At 30.7% G+C, this 22,930-nt stretch overlaps 1 protein-coding gene across 1 annotated transcript in view; it reads left to right on the top strand.

Moving 5' to 3' along the window:
• Positions 1-17,483, top strand: part of LOC145255743 (tRNA (guanine(37)-N(1))-methyltransferase-like) — a 50,671-nt gene extending 33,188 nt beyond the window's left edge. Inside the window, exons 4-5 of the mRNA XM_080114381.1 lie at positions 4,129-4,788; positions 17,365-17,483. Of these exons, the coding sequence (XP_079970507.1) occupies positions 4,129-4,788; positions 17,365-17,396 (692 nt within the window). The 3' untranslated portion in view covers positions 17,397-17,483. The remainder of the gene's footprint in view (positions 1-4,128; positions 4,789-17,364) is intronic.
• Positions 17,484-22,930: the final 5,447 nt, after the last annotated feature.

Genomic DNA, 22,930 nt, shown 5'->3' with positions numbered 1-22,930 from the left:
GTTTATTGGCATTGGGAAAGTAGGTAAAAATTTTTCTGATTTCAATTTCTGATTAATTGTCCTTCCCGCATGTGCTTCTTAATATTTTCGATTTTATAAACGATTAACAATCTTTTTCAATTTGTCAAAATAGTGATGTAAATGAATGTTAAATAAAATTATTCCTTCTGAAAAGCCATGGTTTAAGGGATATTTTTATAAGCTTTTCTTTGCAATACTCTTTGAATTTATTAAACTTGTAAACTATGCAACTGTTATTATCACTTTCTTTTATATATATATATATATATATATATATATATATATATATATATATATATATATAGTCTTTAAAGTTTTTCACCTTTAAAACTATATAAAACAAATTTTAGTACTTCATTTTAATACTTATTTTTCTAGTTAGTCAATTAATCTTACTGTATTAATTTGTTTTAAAGAATCCACAGTACTTCTAACTCGTCCTAATATTATTTTCGGGATCAGCAGTTGTTTATTTGGATTTAAAAACGGAACAGCATATTAAATCATGACTTCCAGCAGTGTTGATCAAACACTACCTCCCTTAAAAAAGAACAACAAAAACGTTCTGGATATTGGATCTAGACTCTTGTTCCCGAATAATTTATTCATGTTATTAAAAAATGTTTTCCTTACCTGTGTCATCTGTCCTTGAAAACTGCTGCATTTTATAGAGTTCAAATGAATCAATTTTACTACTTATCACCCACTTTTTTGGTTGTTAATATTTTCTATGTATATTGACATTATTATTTACTTATATCTTTATATCTGTTATAAGTTTATTATATATATATATATATATATATATATATATATATATATATATATATATATATATATATATATATATATATATATGCAAGTTGTTTTTTTATCCCTTTTATATATTTATCCCATATGTATTATGTAGATAATGGTACTAATGTAGTTCTAGATTTTCTCCATTAATCTACTTAGAATAATTTGATGTAACTTAAAAGAATCAGGATACCAGGTAAATGCTTTATTTAACTATGTAAATATTTTATCATTAACTTGTTTTATCATTCTTATTAATAAGACAAGTATAAAATGTATCAATTTTAAAATAATGCAAGCTATTCTTAAAAACTTGAACATAATACACCTGTAAAACATATATATAAGGTAGGTTCCATTTTTATGTGGCATTCGAACTATTTGAAAGGGAAAAGAGTTTCTTTTATTAAACATTTCATAGATAAATATTCTATATTCTCTCTCTTTTCTCCAAATACCATTTAAATGGCATTACTACTTATGGCGATATTTTCTTTTGTTTATAATGGAATGTTGAAATGTTTTAAATTTTGTCTTTCTTTATTAACTTTAATTGTTCATAAAGAGCAAGAGAGAGAGAGAGAGCGAGCGAGAGAGAGAGCGAGAGAGAGAGAGAGAGAGAGAGAGAGAGAGAGAGAGAGAGAGAGAGACAAAAGTGAGAGTAATGGATAATGCAGAGAATAATAGCAGGGCTTTACATTGAGAGAGTTATAAATTGTAAGAGATAAATCATTTGATGGGTTGATTTAATATGCAATCATTTAGGGCATGTTTTAAAAATTATTACTGTTTATATCTGCCTCTTTCTTTTTATACTTCTTTCAATTTTTTATTAGCCATTTATTTCTCTTTCTTTATCAATTGCTATTTATACCTTTGTCTCCATTCTTCTAAGCAAAGTTGTAAAAATAAAGAAATTAAAAATCAACTCAATTTTAAACTGACAAATTAAAAAAATAGTTACTTTTAAAAGTAATAAAAATTTCCTCTCCGACAACTTTTGTTTCAGTTGACGCTTAGCATATGAACATAAAATTAATTTTTTGATATAATCGATTTCGGTCTACAGTGAATCCGGGTATGTAAGGAGATATATAATTTCTGAAATCTTATCGCGTACTTGCATACATCTTTTTTCTTTAAGTTTCAGATCAGGGGAGGCAATTGTCGGAATAATATTTTAGAGTTATTTCCCTTGACTCTTGATCGCCTCAAATAAAACTGCAATCAAAACAGCGTAGTTTCATGAAGGTTTTGAATAAAATACATAAACACAGTTGTCTTTCACTGCAAATAACGATGCTGCAAACAATAAGCGTTTTTATTATGGAGCCGAGGTAAAACGTCAGATATGTTCTCAAATGCATTCATATTATTTGATAATGTATCTGTCTTTATTTTTCCGTAAATTGTAAAAACGTTGTTTTGAATGAATTAATCCGAACGCCAAAAATGAAGTAAAAATAGAACGAACGAACTTTTAAATGTCTCGATTTACTAGTATGATTCTGATGAGAGATTGAATGCATAACTAAAACCATAAAGCAGTCTCGGCTGCTATCTGATATCACTTATAAGTTTGTGCTAATTGCGTTATGGACAAAGCACCCTCCTGTTGTCAAAGCTGTTCAGTATCGATTTAAGCTTACTTACTCGTACCTATTTACTTGCCTCCCCACGAGGGCAGTTAGACACAAGGTCGGATTTTAATGTGTGGAAAATCCAGCTCCTCTAAAAGGAGCGTTCTGAATTCAGAGAAAAATTAAGATAGTTTCTGTCTAGAAAGATGTCTCCTTTAATAACCAAAACAGAAAAAAGAATCAAGTGTAGTATCAGAAGTGCATGTGGATTCTAGCCAAAAGGCCAAGGGAGCAGCTGATTTCTAATTCTTGTTCCTATAATTGATATAGTTTCATAATTTTGTTTAATGTTTATATATATATATATATATATATATATATATATATATATAAAATCGATGACTTCTCACGCTTGCCAGTATCTCTAGAAAGCCATCATTCGCCCGTGCATGGAGAATTGTTGCCACATTTGAGCTGATGCAGTAACCCTAGTCTTTCATTTGAAGAATGCACAAAAAAGAGTTTCTCACTTAACAGATCTTGCATTGTCTGCTAAGCATTAGCACCTGTCACATCACTGCAGTGTTGCATTTCTATGCTTGTTTTATAAGTGCTTCTATGGAATGTGCTCAGTAAATTTATTGCACTTGTACTTCTTCTCCCTCTCAACAAAAGTACCTCTCTTCCAACTCACTTGACTCGTAGAATAATTCTCCCCCTTTACTGTTGAAGTACCTTGATGTCGGAAAATTTTCTATTTCTTTACTGAAACCATTTGCTTTTGAGATTTCCTCCCTGCTCCTCTGACCATACCAAGATGCAGAAATTTAAACAAATATCTTTCTGTCCAACTCTGCAATTAAGTTGCTCTCTATAAATCTGATCCCTATCATGGTAGCCCCTTATGTTTCAGTGGCAATATGTCTTGTAAACAAAATTAAAAAAAAAAACTAATGATAAATTAATTATTATCTTTTTTCTTATTTTGGAACAATTAGGATTTAATTTGTATATCAATAAAATTGTGTCACTTGTGTGTACATGCACGCATATATTTCTCTTATTAACATCAATTTGATATTAATTCATTACATTTTTATTTACTATTAAATCAGTATTGAAATCAAAAATGCAATAGTGAAAAATAAAGGGAAATTTAAAAAATAATTAGAAAATTAAATCCACCAGGATGCATTTCAGTTTCCTTGTAAACAAGTCAGCTATTTTAATAGTTGAAAAAAAAAATGAATTACTTTGTGACTCTTCGAAATATGAAAGGGGTTTGGAAATATTTAAACTGTTGGATAGAAAGTCATTTATGGCGTTAAAATTCTTAGCAAATCCTGAAGTATTCTGAAGACCTCTTTAAACTAAATTTTAGTCATTTCTAGAGTCCAAATCATGTATTAGATTTTGATTAAAATTGGAATAAGAATTTTAGAATCATTACATATTGATTTTAATCTTCACAAGGGAATGTAAAATGATGTAAAACTGTTTTGTTGAAGGAATTAATTTTATATGTCCTAGTACGGATATTCTAGTTTATTATAAAGTTAATGAATATATTTATTTGTTAGCTTTAAATTGTTTGAATTTGGCTTAATTGATTTGTTTTGTTTACAATTATGTCATCTTTTTGAGAAAAACACCAACTTGCAAATTTAATAATTTTTTTATTTTGCATTCATTCAATTTTGATTGATTTTTCTTTTCTGAATTCTTTCAGGTAGCGAACATGCAAGACTAATTAACAAACTGAGCAATGGCGATTTTGTATTTGATGTTTTTGCTGGCGTTGGACCATTTGCAATCCCTGCAGCAAAGAAAGGCTGTCACGTTTTTGCTAACGATTTAAACCCACATTCTTTCAAATGGCTCGTGCATAACCAAAAACTTAACAAAGTGACGAGTCATTTTGAAACATTTAATTTGGATGGACGGGAATTTATCCATTCAAAGCTGAAGCCATTACTTTCAACTCAGTGGCAGGAATTGTTAGAGACAAATGGAAACGGACAAACAGATTTTAAATTCCATATTATTATGAATTTGCCAGCTTTGGCAGTCGAATTTCTGGATTCATTCGTATTGTTATTCGATAATATGACAGACATACTTGCAAAATTGGATGAATCTCATCTTCTGCACATTTATTGTTATTGTTTTTACAAGGGAGACAATCCTGACGTTGATATTAAAGGAAATGTATTACGGATACTTCAGCAAGATACGGATGATTTGAAAGACTTTGAAATACGTTTTGTGCGCAATGTAGCTCCCAATAAAGACATGTACTGTGTTGAATTTTTGATGCCAGTGTCTGTAATGTGTGAGAAACAAGTGACAGCAAGTTCCACAGCAAATACTCCACAGAGTTTGGGTACAGGTAAGAAATAATTATTTGAGGATAGTTTTTTCTTTAACAAATTTAGTTATTTTGTATAATTTGGATTTTACGAACCACTTTTTAACTTGTATGTTCTCACAACATTTTGACCAATGTAACTTCTAATCTTATTGAATTCTGGAATTTGTACAGAATTCTATACAAAAATATTGATGGAGGTAACTTGTAAGCATTTTGTTAGCATGATCGGGTAGAAATCTTGAATAATTCTTAATTATATTCTTAGTATCACCTATACATATAGTGCCTCATTCTAATATCTTTAAACCTTCATGCAATAATTATAGATCTGTATGATTTGGATTTTACAAATTTACAAATTGGACATTATTTCAGTTGCATTTGCAGATAACACCATCGGACATTCTATGCTTATCATTCAAATTCCATCCTTTTGGATTTGTTACAGTTCTATTTTTCATCTTCATATGTGGACTCCAAGTTGAATAATCTTTTAAATCTATATTGTTCTATATTACTTTTAATATTATATCTCCCATACTCTAAAGTTTTCAAACTATGTGCTAACCAGAAAAATTATAGCTAGTTTATATATATGATATCTTGCTAACTATTTTCCTCTAAGGATAAGTGCCATTCTTTGAAACTTCATGGAATAAGAAAGTCTTTTAATCTGCATCCCATATTTTAAATAATAAATGTTGTAAATTCTAATATGCAACATTTTTACTTACTTTATATATATATATATATATATATATATATATATATATATATATAATATGATAAGTATTAAGACTGCATGTCAAAATTTTATATAATTTATAGGTTTAAGATTTCTAAACTTTATTCTTACATTGTCCATATGGACCCATAGCACAATTGATAACTGTAGAATGCTGTTTCATACATATTTATTTGTTATAATAAAATTCTATAATCCATCCTAGGAGTGCCATCAACACTATCGTCAAGACCTTCAGAGGAAGTAGTTTGTATTTTCCTCTCTACTAAAAAAGTCCTCCCACCGACCCCACTCCACACCGGGAAATATTATTCACACTATACCACCCAGTCTGCTTTCGTAACTGCCTGAGGAACTCATACATATACCATTACCTTTCCTTTACCTGTTAGAAAAATAATAATTTCTCCCATACAGACACCTGGTAAATCTCATTGGCTGGGAGTGAACAAATCACTTATTTTGGATAACAACTACTCGTAAATAAACGAACACACTATACTTTTACAAAAAATGTCCGCACACTACTCACCCTGCAATCCTTTCAAAGTGAAACAGACCAATTGCTTTTTTCCCTTCTTGAGCACACCAGCAGACTAAGTTAAACACATGCACACACATCCACAGAGAGAGTGAGAAAGAGACTGTTATTTCGAAGGCCCGAACATAACTCAGGAATAAAACACACACAAATACAGGCAGAGAGATAGATAAATAAACAGATAGAGATAGATAGAGACAGATAGATGGACAGGATTGTCGTTTAGTTGTATAATTACTCTCTAACCCTATGTCAAGCGAAAGGGAATAAAGTAAGTGACACTGCTATCACACTGAATGTAAGCAGAACGTTTTCACAGGTAAACAAATAAATAAGTTAAGAGTTTGAAATAAAAATGATTTCTTTTATTTTAAAAACAAAACTTTTTCACAAATAAACAAAAAACAGAACATTTTTAAATCACGGATAAAATATTTTTTCATAAATAAACAATAAACAGAATACTGGTTTTATTTTATCATAACTTTTAGGATATCATTTTTTTTACATCCTAATTTCATCACCTCCTTACTTTTTCTTGAATTTTTATTACAAAAATCTTTACTTTTTCACTCGAGTAGAATATTGAAACAAAAAATATTTTCAACTTGCTACAGGCATGCAAAAGCAGATTCATTTTTTTAATTTAAATTACAAATTAAGTAAAATATAATAATGAGATACAAGTTAGAAAAGCATTTCTTACAAGGCATGAAAATAGTTAAACAAAATGTTTTTTTATAAACTTTAAAAATCAAGATACAAGTTTTAATTTGAAATTATCAATTTTTGAAGTGCACCTTTATAGTCGTTAGAAAATAAAATATAAAAATTTAATTTAAATTGAATCTAAAAATTACTTTGGATTTATTTTGTTATATATATTTTGTTGCAGTTTTAAAAAATATTTTTGTTGAAAATTATATATCTATATCATTAATTACTAAATAGTAGATAAATTTAATTTTTTGATTGCAAAAAAAAAAAAAATCCACATAAAATAAAATAAATCCAAGGTAATTTTTGGATTCAATTTAAATTAAATTTTCAGGACAAAGTATGGAATAAGGACCCTGGTAGCTGAGAGACTCAAACGGGGCACATTTCAATCAATACCGGTTGACTGCTAACATATTTATTTGTCATTTATAAACAAACATACACAACCTCAGTTGTTTGTTTTATTTGCTGATTTTAAATAATAAGGAATGGTTTAAAGAAAAGTGGTGGGGGGATATATATTTTTTTTTTTTTGTAAGGTGCATTTTTTTTTTTCAGGGTAGAAGGAGGGTCTTTTCTTGTTTTTAACAAAACTTCTCAATATACAAACGCAAAGATAGTGTCTATCGAGTAATCTCTTGTTTTAAAATGAGTTCATTCTCTATGATTATTCAATTTCATTTTTAAGAAAAACATTAAATATTTATTTTTTATGTAGAGTGCGTTTTTATTTTTTCTTGGTTCTCATGTACTTTTTGTATCCCTGTTTCTATTGTTTTTCTTGCTCACATGCCCTTATTCTGAATTCATAGTAGTGGGCCGCCATCAATGGACATTTTTGGTACTAAAATGGTCATTAATAATGGTTTGTTTTTTAAGTTAACCTATTTCAAACTGATATAAATTATTGCACAGTAAAAATAATTAAATTTAAACAAAATTTCATTTTCTTATTTAAAATTATTTAATCAAATAAAACTTCCATTTCTTGATTACTAAATTTAAAAAGTTATTCTAACAAATTTGAAGATTCACGTAGACCTTTGCATGAAATTTTTACTTGATTAAATAATTCAAAAATGACAATCATTGATATGTTACTGCATTATTTTTTCATAGTATTTGCAAGTTCAATTCAATTTTTACGATATTTTTATTTATTAAATTGCTAGTTACAAAACACCCTCCCCATGTAAAGAATGGTTTCTAAATTACTGTGCAATAATTTATATCAGTCTGAAATAGTTTAAACTAAAAAAAACAAAAAAAACATTGCTTATGACAGTTTTGGTAAAAAAACATTGTTAATAATCGCTTTGGTAAAAAAAAAAGAAGCCCATTGATGACATCCCACTGCTACAAATTCGGAATAGCGACATTTTTTTTTTTTTTTTTTTTTTTTTACAAAGGAGTCACCACTCATCAAGGCCTAGAGTCCATTCGAAGATAAGGTTAATAAGGGTACAGTAGTCAATGGAACAATATCGTAGTAATCGTTAGTAGTGGAAATTTGGTAAATTGGATTACTTAAGGGGAACGCTCATCAAGAATTTGTTTACATTAGACGTGAAGATGATCATATTGTCGATTGATAAGTCCATTGATGGCAGCACATTACTATGCGTTAACAGTCAACTGGTGTGGATTGAAAAGTGTCCCCCTTGGGTCTCTCAACTTCCAAGGTACTTATTCCATGTCTTCCCTTGTTCAAGTTTCACTAAGGATAAAGAAGAGGAACCAGCTCAGAAATCACGTGGTTTGCATAACTTCTTCTACTACTACTACTACTACTACTACTACTACTATGTAACATTGTAATACTTCATCAGATCATCTAAAAACGTGTCTTGTTTCTTCCAAGTTTACATCGAGACTGTCTCGATTGCAACCATCACTCATCCAATCATGTTTGACATCACTTCCACCTAAGTTCTATCACATTCTATTCTCCCAAACACCATGCTTATTTCCGAGAATGTTACCTTCATGATCTATTCTTGACTTCTTAACACTCACCATTTACATCATGTTTCAGATGTCCTTATCTTGGTTATTGTTTATTGTAATCTTCAGGTGCTTTTTCGTGTAGTTAAATGTTTGTGAAATTTAAACTCTTTATTACATTATGGTATCAGATCTCATTCAATGGTTGTATACCTTCATATCAGGTTAAGAAAGTTCTTGCAATTTTTAACTTAAATTCAGATGAACATATCTTAGATCAAACAAAAATTTATTGATCAAAATAAGCACCATCAGAATTAACAAATATTTGCCAACACAAAACAAATTTTATGCCAATAACGTAAAAATCTTGCGTTCTGGTGAAATCACTAAATTGGAAGCCTCTTCTTCTGCCAGTATTGTGGAGTATGAGTTGATTCAATTATGCCTCTTGTCTAGAGTCAGTAGCTATTATTATTATTATTATTATTATTATTATTATTATTATTATTATTATTACTTTTATTTTTGTAAATTATTTGACTTCTTCAAACAGTTATTGGTTGTTATATTTTATATCTTTGTTATATTTGCATTTTATAACGTACAAGCTTTTTCAGATGCATCTTTTCAAACTGGGGAATTTTCTAGTCAGATTCGTGAACCTCTACACATTATTTAACTTAACTCTTTATTTAGTCCACAAGGTGTAGATTGTTTTCATTGCTTTACATTTTTACCCTCTCAATAGAATCAACACCCGAATAAAGAGTTCGAAATTCTGTGCAGTTCAGCTAAAAGCTGCACCTGAATAAAGTTTGAGGTTACACTCGAAACATTGTAAATATAACAGTTGAGATGAGTTAGTCATTAAAATAACTAAAAATGCAAAATATTTATAAAAAGAAGTTGTGATAGGTTTCAAAGTTAAAATGATGATGAGGCCAAAAATATGATATGATGGGGCATAATCATCTTGCCATACTGGATTTTGTTAGATCAAACGAAGTAAAACAACTTTGAGCCAGGTCAGAATTGGGGGGTGGGTAACGATTTTGGAATACCAAGTGCTGTATATGGGAAAAAACTGTAAAAAACTCTCCCTTCCAAAATTACAAAAATTAACATTGACAGGGATATATATGTGATTGGGGGCTGCTTGTGAATTTGATATTCCCTAGAAACTTTCTCCTTAAAGGAAGAAACTAGCTCAACCTGCCCAGTATGAACACTGTACCAAGCCAATGTTGAAGTCAAGATTTATCAGTTTGATACAGTTAAGACAAAATGACTTTTACTAACATCTAATATAGCAGCAGGCAGACTAAGGCTATAAATCCATTGAAATTAAAGAAATTAATTTGGTGCTGACTAGGTGTTTGATGTTATAAACATACTGGTTGTATGAACGTTATCTTCAATTCAACCCAAACAAAACACACTGCAATTGAAACGTAAAGGATTACTATAAATTAGGGGCCAGATTTATAGGGGAATCCTGAGTGTCGAGATGTGCAGCAATATGCTATTGAAATTTTTACATGTTGGTAAAGTTAATGAAACAAGGAGCAGGGATGGAATTCCAAAGGAAAGTGGTTTCTGAAAAAAAAAAAAACTATTAGAGAAGAAGTCTTCTGGCATCTGAAGACCTCTATAGTGAAGAGGTGGGATTTTGCTGCTTGGTGATTATAGTGGACCAGTAAGGGTATGGAAAAAAAACATAACTCAGAAGAAAAACAATTATTAGGTTGGTGCAAAAATAATGTCGTTTTTGACGTTCAACTTCAAGTCAAAAAACATTATTTTTGCACCAACCTAATATAACAAATAAAGAGAATGGTCGCCCATCAGTTTGACTGCCAAGTGTGTATATGCATAATACCAAGAGGCACATTTCATTAAAGTACTTGTAAAACAAGCACAGGGATACAACTGTGGTGATGGGCCAGGAGCTCGAGCTTGGTAGACAGTGTGGGACCTATTAGGTTAGAGATCTTATTTTGGACCCTGTACAAGAGCAGTGGTTTGAACATCAACCCAGATGTAGCAACTATATGACATGCATGGGTAAATAGTGGCTTTGTAGAGATATGGGATACTCACAGATATGAGGAGTTTTCTAATCGAGAATATCTTCTATGTATTAATTCTATTTCATGTTATCTGAGTTTGAATGTTGGACTTTCAGGAAAGCTGCTATCAGCCATGGTAATTGCTGGTTAATGTTTTAATTTAATAAGGTTTCATATAATTGTAGGAAAGGAGGTTTGTCTTGATTGTATCAAATTTTTGTTGTTTTTGTTGCCTTGGTCGTATCATATTTGGCCTAATTCCACTACAGATTGAAAATCATTTTCTAAGGATTCAGCCATTGCTTTTTTATTTATGCGTTCTATTTACTCTCATGTGGAAAATTAAGCATGATGTTGTCAGCAAATATACCCATCTCAGATGCAATTGCATCAGAGAAATCGTTTATGAAAATTAGACATCATAAAGATCCAAGGATCAACCTCTGGGAAACACCTGCATTAATGTGATGTTTCTTATATGTCTAGCTATTTAGGACCACCTGGATCTTTCTTTTAGCTAAGAAAGATCTGATTATGCAAAATTCAGTAATAGTGTAAAATTTATTTGAAGACTACGTAAAGTATTGTGGTTTGCTGATCTTCACGATCTGATCGGGAAAGTCGTGTTTTGTAAAAGGGAATGTGCAATAGAGAAACTATGCATGCTGTCACCAGCTGCACATATGTGTGTAGCTTAAGAAATCAAGTCTAATCCATGCACAGTGTACAGTGACTTTTAGATTTTGTTAGATTAATGTAAAACAATGAAGATGACTAAGAACTCAAACGTGGAGAAAGTATATGGATGACTAGGCTATTGAAATTGTTCAAAAGTGTTGTTACTTTGGTGATATTGAAGCACAAGAAGGAGCTGGTGTTAACATAATTGCAAAACTTAGCATTCGATAGAACAAGTTCAGGAAGAGTTCTACCATTACTAACCAGCAGAGCATTACTGTTGTCAACCAAAGGACGAGTATCAGGTATGTGTGTGATGATGTATGGAAATGAAACCTGTCCACTGAGAATTGAGGATATGTGTTGCATGGAGGGAAATGATGTAAAAATGATATGATAAATGTGTTAGTTTTAAAGTCACACTCAGATCTGGTGACTTCAGTGGAAGATTAAATTTAGATGGTGTAGGGAAATGTGTGCCAAACAAAAGATTTTGTTGCTTTGAAAGAATGGAGAAGAGTGCTTCTGTATGTAGATACAGAATGGGTAACAAAGCAAGGTTAGTTGGCAGAGGAAGTAATAAGGATATATTTGAGAGAAAGGGCGATAAAAACTTTGCCAAGGTTAGTTTGGAAGTTCATTTCTAAAAGTCAGCGCGTAAAACATTAAACTACATAGGATGATGATGATGATGAATTGATTTACATGAATTTGAATTTATTAATTCTCTATTAACAATTATTTTCATCTTTTGTTTTTATGCTAGTCTTTTTGTTATTTTATTATTTGTAATACATTCTCATGTGCTTATTAGAGCAATTAACCCTTGCAGAAAATGTCTTTGCTATGTTGATAAACACACGTTTTGATCCTACAGCTGTGTCGATTACATTCGGCACAATTGCTTGTAATTACGGATGTTGTCAAATGGTTTTCATTTAACATTTTTCATTGTGAAAAGAAAAAATAATGGCAATGACACATTGTTTTATGTAAAGTGTTCATTCTTTTTGTTTTGTCCTAAGCAGATCTACAATTATTTTTTTTCATAAATAATTTGATGGAGTCCTTTATAAAACATTCTCTTTTCTGTGTCATTTTGCTTTTAAGTAGCATCTATTTGTATAAAGTTATGTACATTCAGGATGTGAGTACTCAGCTCTTTAGCAAAATTCCACTTACATATTTTTATCCATTGTACCATGGATCCTTAAAAGATCCGATATGCCAACATATAAAATGAATCAATTAAACCTTTAGGTATAAAAAAATAAAATCCCTTGTGTACAAAAGTGAATTTACATTTCAATAAATCAACATTAAACTTAAAAACAATTGTTTGCGTCATAAAATATGAAATTTCCACAAATTGCATTACTAATCTGTTAACAGCTTTTTGTCACAGTATTGCTTGGTTATTACTTTTTGTCACAGTATTGCTTGGTTATTTATTTTTGTTGCAAAATTACTTGGTTATTACTTTTTATCACAGTATTGTTTGGTTATTTTTGTCACAGTATTGCTTGGTTATTTGTTTTTCTTGTATTATTGCTTGGTTATTACTTTTCCACATAGTATTGCTGGGTTATTACTTTTTGTCAAAGTATTGTTTTGTTATTTTTTCTCACAGTATCACTTGGTTATTACTTTTTGTCACAGTACTGCTTGGTTATTACTTTTTGTAACACAGTATTGTTTGGTTATTACTTTTTGTCAGAGTATCGCTTGGTTATTACTTTTTGTCAGAGTATCGCTTGGTTATTACTTTTTTCACAGTATTGCGTGGTTATTACTTTTTGTCACAGTATTGTTTTGTTATTTCTTTTTGTCACAGTATTGCTTGGTTATTACTTTTTGTCAAAGTATTGTTTGGTTATTAATTTTTGTCACAGTATTGCTTGGTTATTACTTTTTGTCACAGTATTGCTTGGTTATTACTATTTGTCACAGTGTCGCTTGGTTATTACTTTTTGTCACAGTATCGCTTGGTTATTACTTTTTGTCACAGTATTGTTTGGTTATTACTTTTTGTCACAGTATTGCTTGGTTATTACTTTTTGTCACAGTATTGTTTGGTTATTACTTTTTGTCACAGTATCGCTTGGTTATTACTTTTTGTCAGAGTATCGCTTGGTTATTACTTTTTGTCAGAGTATCGCTTGGTTATTACTTTTTGTCAGAGTATCGCTTGGTTATTACTTTTTGTCAGAGTATCGCTTGGTTATTACTTTTTGTCAGAGTATCGCTTGGTTATTACTTTTTGTCACAGTATTGTTTGGTTATTACTTTTTGTCAGAGTATCGCTTGGTTATTACTTTTTGTCAGAGTATCGCTTGGTTATTACTTTTTGTCACAGTATTGCTTGGTTATTACTTTTTGTCACAGTATTGCTTGGTTATTACTTTTTGTCACAGTATTGTTTGGTTATTACTTTTTGTCACAGTATTGTTTGGTTATTACTTTTTGTCACAGTATTGTTTCGTTATTTCTTTTTGTCACAGTATTGCTTGGTTATTACTTTTCCACATAGTATTGCTGGGTTATTACTTTTTATCAAAGTATTGTTTTGTTATTTTTTGTCACAGTATCGTTTGGTTATTACTTTTTGTCACAGTACTGCTTGGTTATTACTTTTTGTCACAGTATTGTTTGGTTATTACTTTTTGTCAGAGTATCGCTTGGTTATTACTTTTTGTCAGAGTATCGCTTGGTTATTACTTTTTGTCAGAGTATCGCTTTGTTATTACTTTTTGTCACAGTATTGCTTGGTTATTACTTTTTGTCACAGTATTGTTTCGTTATTTCTTTTTGTCACAGTATTGCTTGGTTATTACTTTTTGTCACAGTATTGTTTGGTTATTACTTTTTGTCACAGTATTGCTTGGTTATTACTTTTTGTCACAGTATTGCTTGGTTATTTTTGTCACAGTATTGTTTGGTTATTACTTTTTGTCACAGTATTGTTTGCTTATTACTTTTTGTCACAGTATTGTTTGCTTATTACTTTTTGTCACAGTATTGTTTGCTTATTACTTTTTGTCACAGTATTGCTTGGTTATTACTTTTTGTCACAGTATTGCTTGGTTATTACTTTTTGTCACAGTATTGCTTGGTTATTACTTTTTGTCACAGTATTGTTTGGTTATTACTTTTTGTCACAGTATTGTTTGGGTATAGCTTTTTGTCACAGTATTGCTTGGTTATTACTTTTTGTCACAGTATTGTTTGGTTATTACTTTTTGTCGCAGTATTGTTTGGTTATTACTTTTTGTCACAGTATTGTTTGGTTATTACTTTTTATCACAGTATTGTTTGGTTATTACTTTTTGTCGCAGTATTGTTTGGTTATTACTTTTTGTCACAGTATCGTTTGGTTATTACTTTTTGTCACAGTATTGTTTGGTTATTACTTTTTGTCGCAGTATTGTTTGGTTATTACTTTTTGTCATAGTATTGTTAGGTTATGACTTTTTGTCACAGTATTATTTGGTTATTACTTTTTGTCACAGTATCGTTTGGTTATTACATTTTGTCACAGTATTGTTTGGTTATTACTTTTTGTCATAGTATTGTTTGGTTATTACTTTTTCTAGTAGTCTTATTACATTGCATCTTAATGTAGCTTTTGCTTTTTTTTGCCCTATTTTCTTTGTTGATTAGTACTGCCTTGTATTCCCCTTTTAATAAAACCATGTCTGCTTCCTCAATTTTTTTTATCTAGAAGAGAAAAACAAAATCTGTCCATTTAAATTAGGTTGATTCAAATTTAGTTGCAATCAATCTATAAAAAGTAAAATTAAGAATCTGCTTATCTGTCAGGTTGTTCTAACCTTATCAATCAACTTAATATTAATGCGAATTTTATATTGGAAACATTGATTAAAAAATAACTAATGGATTGGGAGGGGGAAGGTGAAAATACAAAGTTTCATAAGAAAGCTTACTTTTTGATCAATATGATTGCATAAACGTTCATTTATTATGTAAATGAGAGTTGCCTGCCTATCGGTATGTATGTACTTTCAGTAAAACGTATTAAAAACTACACAAGACACAACCAGAAACATAATATAGTTTTTTATGGTATTATCTTGTAAAAAATTAGCCCATTTTTTTTTTTAAATATTCAGTTTTTAAAGAGTAAAATGGAATAGAATTAGTCGATATTTGTAACGATTTTTTACTGTTATGTAGTAATTTGAAAACAATTGGCGAGTTTTTTCTCAGAATGACTCATCAATTTCAATGACATTTTTATATATTTTTCCTTCATTCATAATTGTGCAATTACAAACAGAATTTGAGAAACGTTAAATAACATCAGCTTTAAACTATTAGTCTCATCAACATCATTTCTCTTTAGATTAGTGTGAGGCGAGAGACATAAATAAACAAAAAACTAGGCATTGTACAGAAGCAATGAAAGTAATACTTAAAACCCTAAATAGAGTAGGTGCGTTTGAATAGTGTGTTGCCCAGGATCAACATCTTCAATGTGTTTTATTATAGGATTGTATACTAAACAAAAACCTTGGTGTTGCCTGGGAGAAATAAAAATCATAATATGTATTTTAATCCAAAAGTGCCCAATAGCTAATATAGAGCAAGTGTATTTGAACACTGTGTTGATCTTCAATGTCTTTTGTTAAAGTGTTGTATTCTAGACAAGAAACTTGATGTTGCCTAGAAATAATAAAATAATACAGTATTATATTCCAAAAGTGCTTAATATTCTAGACAGAGCAAGTGCACTAGAATTATTGGTAAGTTGAGAAATGGTAACCAATTTGTGTGCAAGAAGTGTAAGACAATGGAGATGGATGAGAACCCAGATGTGGAGAAAGTATATTTGGATTTTATTTATTTTTGTTCCGTGGTAGGGAGATTAAACACAAGGCCATGAAAGTGGAATTTGAAAAGCAAACAGCCTAGAGGAAGAACACTCTCGCTGACCAAAAAATGCCTAGTCATTCCTTGGGCGATTACCAATAAACTAACCTCTTATCAAAGGGCAAGAAGGTAAAACCTGTGTGTTGGGGGGGGGGGGGCTCCTAGAACAGCACAGGATCATACTTCACACATACAGAGAACACCAGCATGTCCGATTTTGGTATGAAATAGCCACCTTGGAGGACAGCTGGATCTGGATAGCAAGGCTATTAAGGTCATCCAGTATTTTAATTACATTAGTGAATACAGGATTGAGAAATTGCTTGTTTGGGGACCAGAGTTAAGAATTAATGCAACGTTTGCTATTATTAACCAGTAGAGAATTTACACTGTCAATCAAGGAAAGAGTCTATCAGACTTGTATATGCAATATGATGATATATGTCAGTAAAACATGGCCAGTGAGGGTTGAGGACATGAGTTGCATGGAGAGAAATGATGTGGGAATGATATGATGGATGTGTAATGTTAGTATTAAAGATCAGCTTAGATCTGGTGACAACAAAGAAAGATTGTGTTTGCAGAATAGGAGACTTTGATGGTGTGGCCATGTTGAAAGAATGAATGAGAGTGCTTGAGTTAGTAGATGTAGAACAGTTGAGATAGCAGAGTCAGTTCACGAAACATGGGAGGAAGTTAAAAGGATGCACTTGAAAAATAAAGACCTGATTACTTTTGAAGTCAAGTCGTGTAACACATGCCAACACATAAAATGAACGTTAAACCAAATATGGTGATTGATGATAATAGTTCATAGAAAACTGTAAATAATAGTGGAACTCTTCATAGTAAAAATGAAGTTTCATTGCAATTCTGTACGAAATCTCTTAGTGATTTAAAAACATTAAACGATTCATATTGCAATATATTTTGATTTGAATTTCATGAATATAATAATTCTGTAAAAGTATATTTTCTTTTCTGTTTTTTATATTTTTTTTCAGAAGCAAAACGAAGACGAATTGAAGAACTTTAATGAAAAGCAGACATTTCTAGGATTTTTTTCAACAAAAATCTTTTTGATAAAAAACAATGACATAAACAATAAAGAAAAAAATGAAGCCCACTTTTTGTGTTTGTTTTATGTATTTATTTATTTTTAATTTTTATTAGTCAGGGCCAAATACCACATGAAGATAAGATGGATGAATTGTTAAGTTGAATGTTGAAAAATATTGAGGGAATTGAAAATGATGAATGGAATGAACAAAACTGATTACTTAGAATAATTTATAAAAAATATTTATTGACATTGGATGAGCATGTTTAAAAGAAAATCAGTTCCATTTAGAATTGCTGAAAAAAATATTAACATTTAAGATTATTGCTGACAAAAAAATGTTGTGAAAATTAATGACTACAAAACAAAACCTCTCATAAAATGATAAATAATGAAAAAAAAATCTAACCATCGTATGTAAAGAAGAAAATCCTATGAATTCAAAGAAAAATAAAATGTTAAAATGTACTTATCAGAATGACAAAGTTCTTGCGGATTTTAAGTTTTAAATTCAGATGAACATATCTCGGATCAACAAAAATTTATTGATTGAAATAAGAACCATCAGAATCAACAAATATTTTCTAATGCAAAGCAAATGTATTTATATCAGTTATGTAAAAATCTTGCGCTATGGTGGCAATAAAACTGCTGAAGACATTTTGATATCACTTAGGTTTTTGAAGCATTTCTCATGCAGAAAGTTGTTGAAATGCTTAAAAAAGTACTAGTCGGTAGGTGAGAGGTCTGGCGAGTATAGCGGATGAGCCAGTTTCATAGCTCAATTCGTTAAACTTCTGCAGGGTCGGTTTTGTAATGTGCATTTAGGCATTGTCATGGACGAGAATTGGGCCTTTTCTGTTTACTAATTCTGGATGTTGTCAAAGTTTCTGATGCATTCCATCTATTTGTTGACTTGTTGACAGTTTTTCATCGCCATAATTGCATTCAAAAAACTAATGGATGAGACTGGTTGTAGACCAATAAACAGTCAGCATGATTTTCTTTTGGTGCAACTCTAGCTTCAGAAAGTGCTATGGAGCTTCGCCGGCATCTGACTTCTGAGCTGAGCATCACCATTTGTTATAAAGAAGGGAAATTGACACTTCATAACGACATGTCTTTTTGCTGTCGTTCAACTTGTGAGGCACCCACATATTTTGTCTTTCCAATCTTTCTTAAGCCGTTGGAAATCGTACATATTATGTCTAATTCAGAAGCACATTCTTGAACAGTTGTGCGTGGATTTGTTTTGGGTATGGCTCTTGATTGTTGTCAACATCTGATGGCCGACGACTACGCTCATCATCTTCAAGACTCTAGTCATCACCACAAAATTTCTTAAACCACCATTGTGCTGTACATTCAGTAGTGGTTCCTGGACCAAACGCTTTGTTGATATCGCAAGCTGTTTTAGCAGCTTTTTGGCCTAGCTTGAATTGAAATGAGAAAATTATGCAAATTTACGTTTTTCCCATCTTGTATTCAACTTTTTGAAAAGAAGACATAATTATTTTAAAACGATTGTAATTCAAACGATTAGATAGAGCGAAAAACGCTCTTTAAAATGATATATGAAGGAAAGCCATTATAACAAAAATGTATTTGAAAATAAATCATTTGAAAATGAAAAATTTTGCAAGAACTTTCTTCTCAACCTCATAGATTAGAGGTTGAAAACGGAAATTTCCACATTAGATTATTAAATAAAAATGTCCATTAGAAGTTAAGTTTATAATTAATGCTATGTCATACATTACATTTTGTTTTTTCGCAAACAAGTCAGCCATTTTAATATTTTGTCTATTGACAAAAAACAAATCACTTAGTGATTCTTTGAAATTTGGAAGCATTTAAATAGAAAATCATTTAAATTGATTTTAAAATTCATGAAGAATTCATTTTGGCAGCTATTTATATTCAGTCCTCCACTCTATAATAAAAAGACCAATGTGTACTTTATATATATATTCTAGCTGACAGCCCGGCATTGTTCGATTGTACAATATGCTTAAACATGATATTTTAATTTATTCAGATTGCACATGTTTTATTATAAAATCAGTTCTCTATTGATTATTATATATTATGAAGAATCATTTGCCCAGTGGACTAATTTGCAAAAAAAAAAAAAAAAAATGATAATGCCGCTCATCAAATTCCATCTGTGTTTGTTTTGAATATCACATCAGCTGATATTTGGGCTTGACAATGAATGCCCTGGAAAAGTCACTTCTGATTAGTGTTTAGTTTTAAAATATGCAAATGAAGAAATAATTTGCAGCTATTTTAAATAGCACCTCTTTTATCGTAAATTGAACTCAGTAATAAGGAAAAAAATAAAATAGTGAGGGACACTAGGATCATTCAATCTGTAGTCAGATGCCTTTACATTAAACTATATCTCCAGATTATAAATGCTTTGTTTTTTTTTTAAGAAATGATTTGCTGAAATTTTATCTCCCTTGGCTGGTGTAATTTAAAATATTCCCCTGTAAACTGTATATTGAAAGACACTGACTAAAGATATTTTGTTATGAAATTGAGGCAAACAAAAAATATTTGTTCAATTTTTTAATGCTTTAATTTAATTCTCATTATTTGGTGCATTGATCAAATGGATGCATCTTATTTTAAATGTAGCATCTGCCATCATCATCCAATTTGGTTTAACGACCATTTTACATGCTTACATGTGTTGGAAAGCTTCTAGAAATGTCCTTTCAAACTTTGGCCATTATTTATCACTCTTTCTATCTAGTCTAATCTTATTACTTCCTTCCATGTTTTTCTTGGTCATCCCCTTCCAACTGATCCTAGTTATTCAACTGTTCTACATCTACTAAGACAAGAACCCTCATCCATTCTTTCAAGGTGACCATATCATCAAATGATGATATGATCTGCACACACACTTCTATATAGTGTCCAAATTTAATCTGTGTTCTCCAACTTCTAATCTGACTGAAATAGAAACTATTGGGAGAATCTTGATCATTATTTCAAAGAAACTTTTAAAAGTCAGCATCACAAATTATTTTGAAATAATGTATTTTTAAAAAAATAAAATTATTTATTCAATAAATACTGAAATCGTCTCGGATACAACTTCTCTGAATTTTCATGAAACCTTCTCTGTGCAGCTGGTGTGAAGAAGAGGTCACTAGCTACATTGTAATTGCTGCACATGATTTTAAAGGAGGTTTCATGCAAATACAAGTACAGGTTGAGGGCTACCAATTGTTGTTCATAGGCGTTTGCGTAGAGTTCATGGATCATCTGTATAGAAAGTCTGTGAATCTACTCCAGGTGCTTAATATCCCAAACGAAATAATGGGATGAAGCTTGAAACAATATTACAAAATAGGTCGCACCAGGGATACATATAGCAATAGAAAGATGTTGGTTGTTATGATGACATAGACGCAGTAGATAAGAAAAAACTCACTGCAGCCCTTATTTGTCACCTGGATGCATTGCAAAATGAAAGTAAAGGAGGAATCCAACACAATCAATTGGACAGGTTCCAAGAGTGTTGAGTAAGAAACCGACTGAAATTTGTTGAAATTTAATAGTAAATGTCATTAGTTTGATCATTTCCCAACTTGATGGAGGTATCCATGGAGATCTTCAAAGTTATTTCTGAGAGAAATTATTTTGACATCATTAGCAACTGCATTAGAAACACCAGACTTGCACCATAAATAAAGACAAATGTGTTAGTGAGTAAAACGTGCCTTTTCTAATCTTTGAACATAACCATTTTAAGACTTACTTTGCCACCTGACATGAGTTTAGGTAAAAAGAAACTCTCCACTCTATAATAAAAGTAAATGATCGGTAACATTTTTATTTTGATCATCAGACATAATAATAATTTATATATGAAAAATTAAGTTACTGGTGTAATTCTAGGATTTTATATGAGTACATTTAGTAATATATCTAGCTAAACAGCTGGTGTGAACATTGGTGAAGAGCACATTTTTTTATCATTTTATAAATAGTAATTTTATAAATAAAGATTAAAACAATATTGCTGTAACAAAATTAGTTATAGTTTATAATAATTTTGCTGAATTAATTTAATGACTAAGCAGTAATTAAATTTAGCTTTCAAAAATTTAATTTTAAAAATAATAATTTAGTTAAATTTAGTGAGAAAAACGAAAAACAAAAGTAAATATAAAAAGACTCCCAGACTACACCGGATCGGTGCAGCCAGTTAAAATTGAAGCGTGATTTTCGAATTCTTGTTAAAATATTCCTTATTTTTCTCTCTTTTTCTCCCAATGGTTTCTTGAATGTCATTTTGATAAAAGTTCCTACAAATGCGTCGTCCATATTTGATCACACTCAGTTTATTCACATTTTTTTTTTTAATATGAAATCTGTTTCAACTTCTTGTATGTAAAAATAAGATCTTCTCTCAGCAACATTACAACAAGCAAACCCAAGCTTTGTCTGTTTTCTTTTTTTTAAACTTTTCCAAATGTGTGGATTCTGACCACGAAAATAATTTGATAACCAATGCCATGAGATGAGCAGAGTTTACCAATCTTGTAGATGTAATTGATATAAGCAAAGATTCACTCGCGTTTGTGTGCGGATTCTTTTGCTATTGTACTGAAAGTGATTTACGCTGGTGTAAATATGTCGACTTTCGTTTCAAACTCTGGCTTTCATCAGTGGCAGTACGCATGCAACATCAGATGCTGCTTGACACACGGATATTCACATTTGGATGACAAGGAAAAGAAAGAAAAGAAAAATTAAAAGGAGATGTGAAATTGTGTTTATCCTTGGCAAACATAAACAAAACTTCCGCCTGGAACTTTTGTTTATTCCACAAGATGACGAGGAGGAAAAAAAGAAGACAACAAAATGAACGATTCAACACTTTTCACTTTTCTTTCGTTAACTTTTTTAAGATTTTTCTTTCCATTCCAATAATTTTTCTTGAACTTTTAAAGCGGTTTCCCCTTTCTTCTCTCCATTTTTTCCATCCCCTCTCTTTCTCCTTCTCTCTCTCTCTCTGTTTATCTATCTATCTATCTATCTTATTTTCTTTTTTTTGCACTTGAGAAAGTACAATCATGGAATTTAGGAAACTGACGTCAATGAAACATTTTTGAACTGAAGTGAATTATTTTTATTTACATAAACTAGCTTTCCTTACTCGGCGCTGCCCAGATGAAGACATAGTACAGCAAATGCCAGGTAGGGACATAGTTCCAAGTGGCAGACGCTATTTACTTGCCTCTTCAAAAGTGTAGAGTTTTTAACGTATACAAAATTCAACTCCCTCAAAGAAAAGTAAAAAAAAAAAAAATACAAATTGCTTCTGTCTGACCGAGGATAGAAAAAATGAAATGTAGTATTAGAACAGATATTTAATTTTTATTTTAACCAAAAGTGGTCATATTAATTTTTTTTGTTGTTGTTGAGCAAGTTGGACTTTTATATGGTCCTCACAAAAATCGTGCCTCAGGATTGTCTGGTCTGCATGA

This window comes from Euprymna scolopes, chromosome 31 (assembly GCF_053919585.1).
Source record: "Euprymna scolopes isolate OS-2025 chromosome 31, ASM5391958v1, whole genome shotgun sequence".
NCBI classification, from domain to species: Eukaryota; Metazoa; Mollusca; class Cephalopoda; order Sepiida; family Sepiolidae; genus Euprymna; species Euprymna scolopes.
This window is presented reverse-complemented; position numbering and strand designations above follow the sequence as displayed.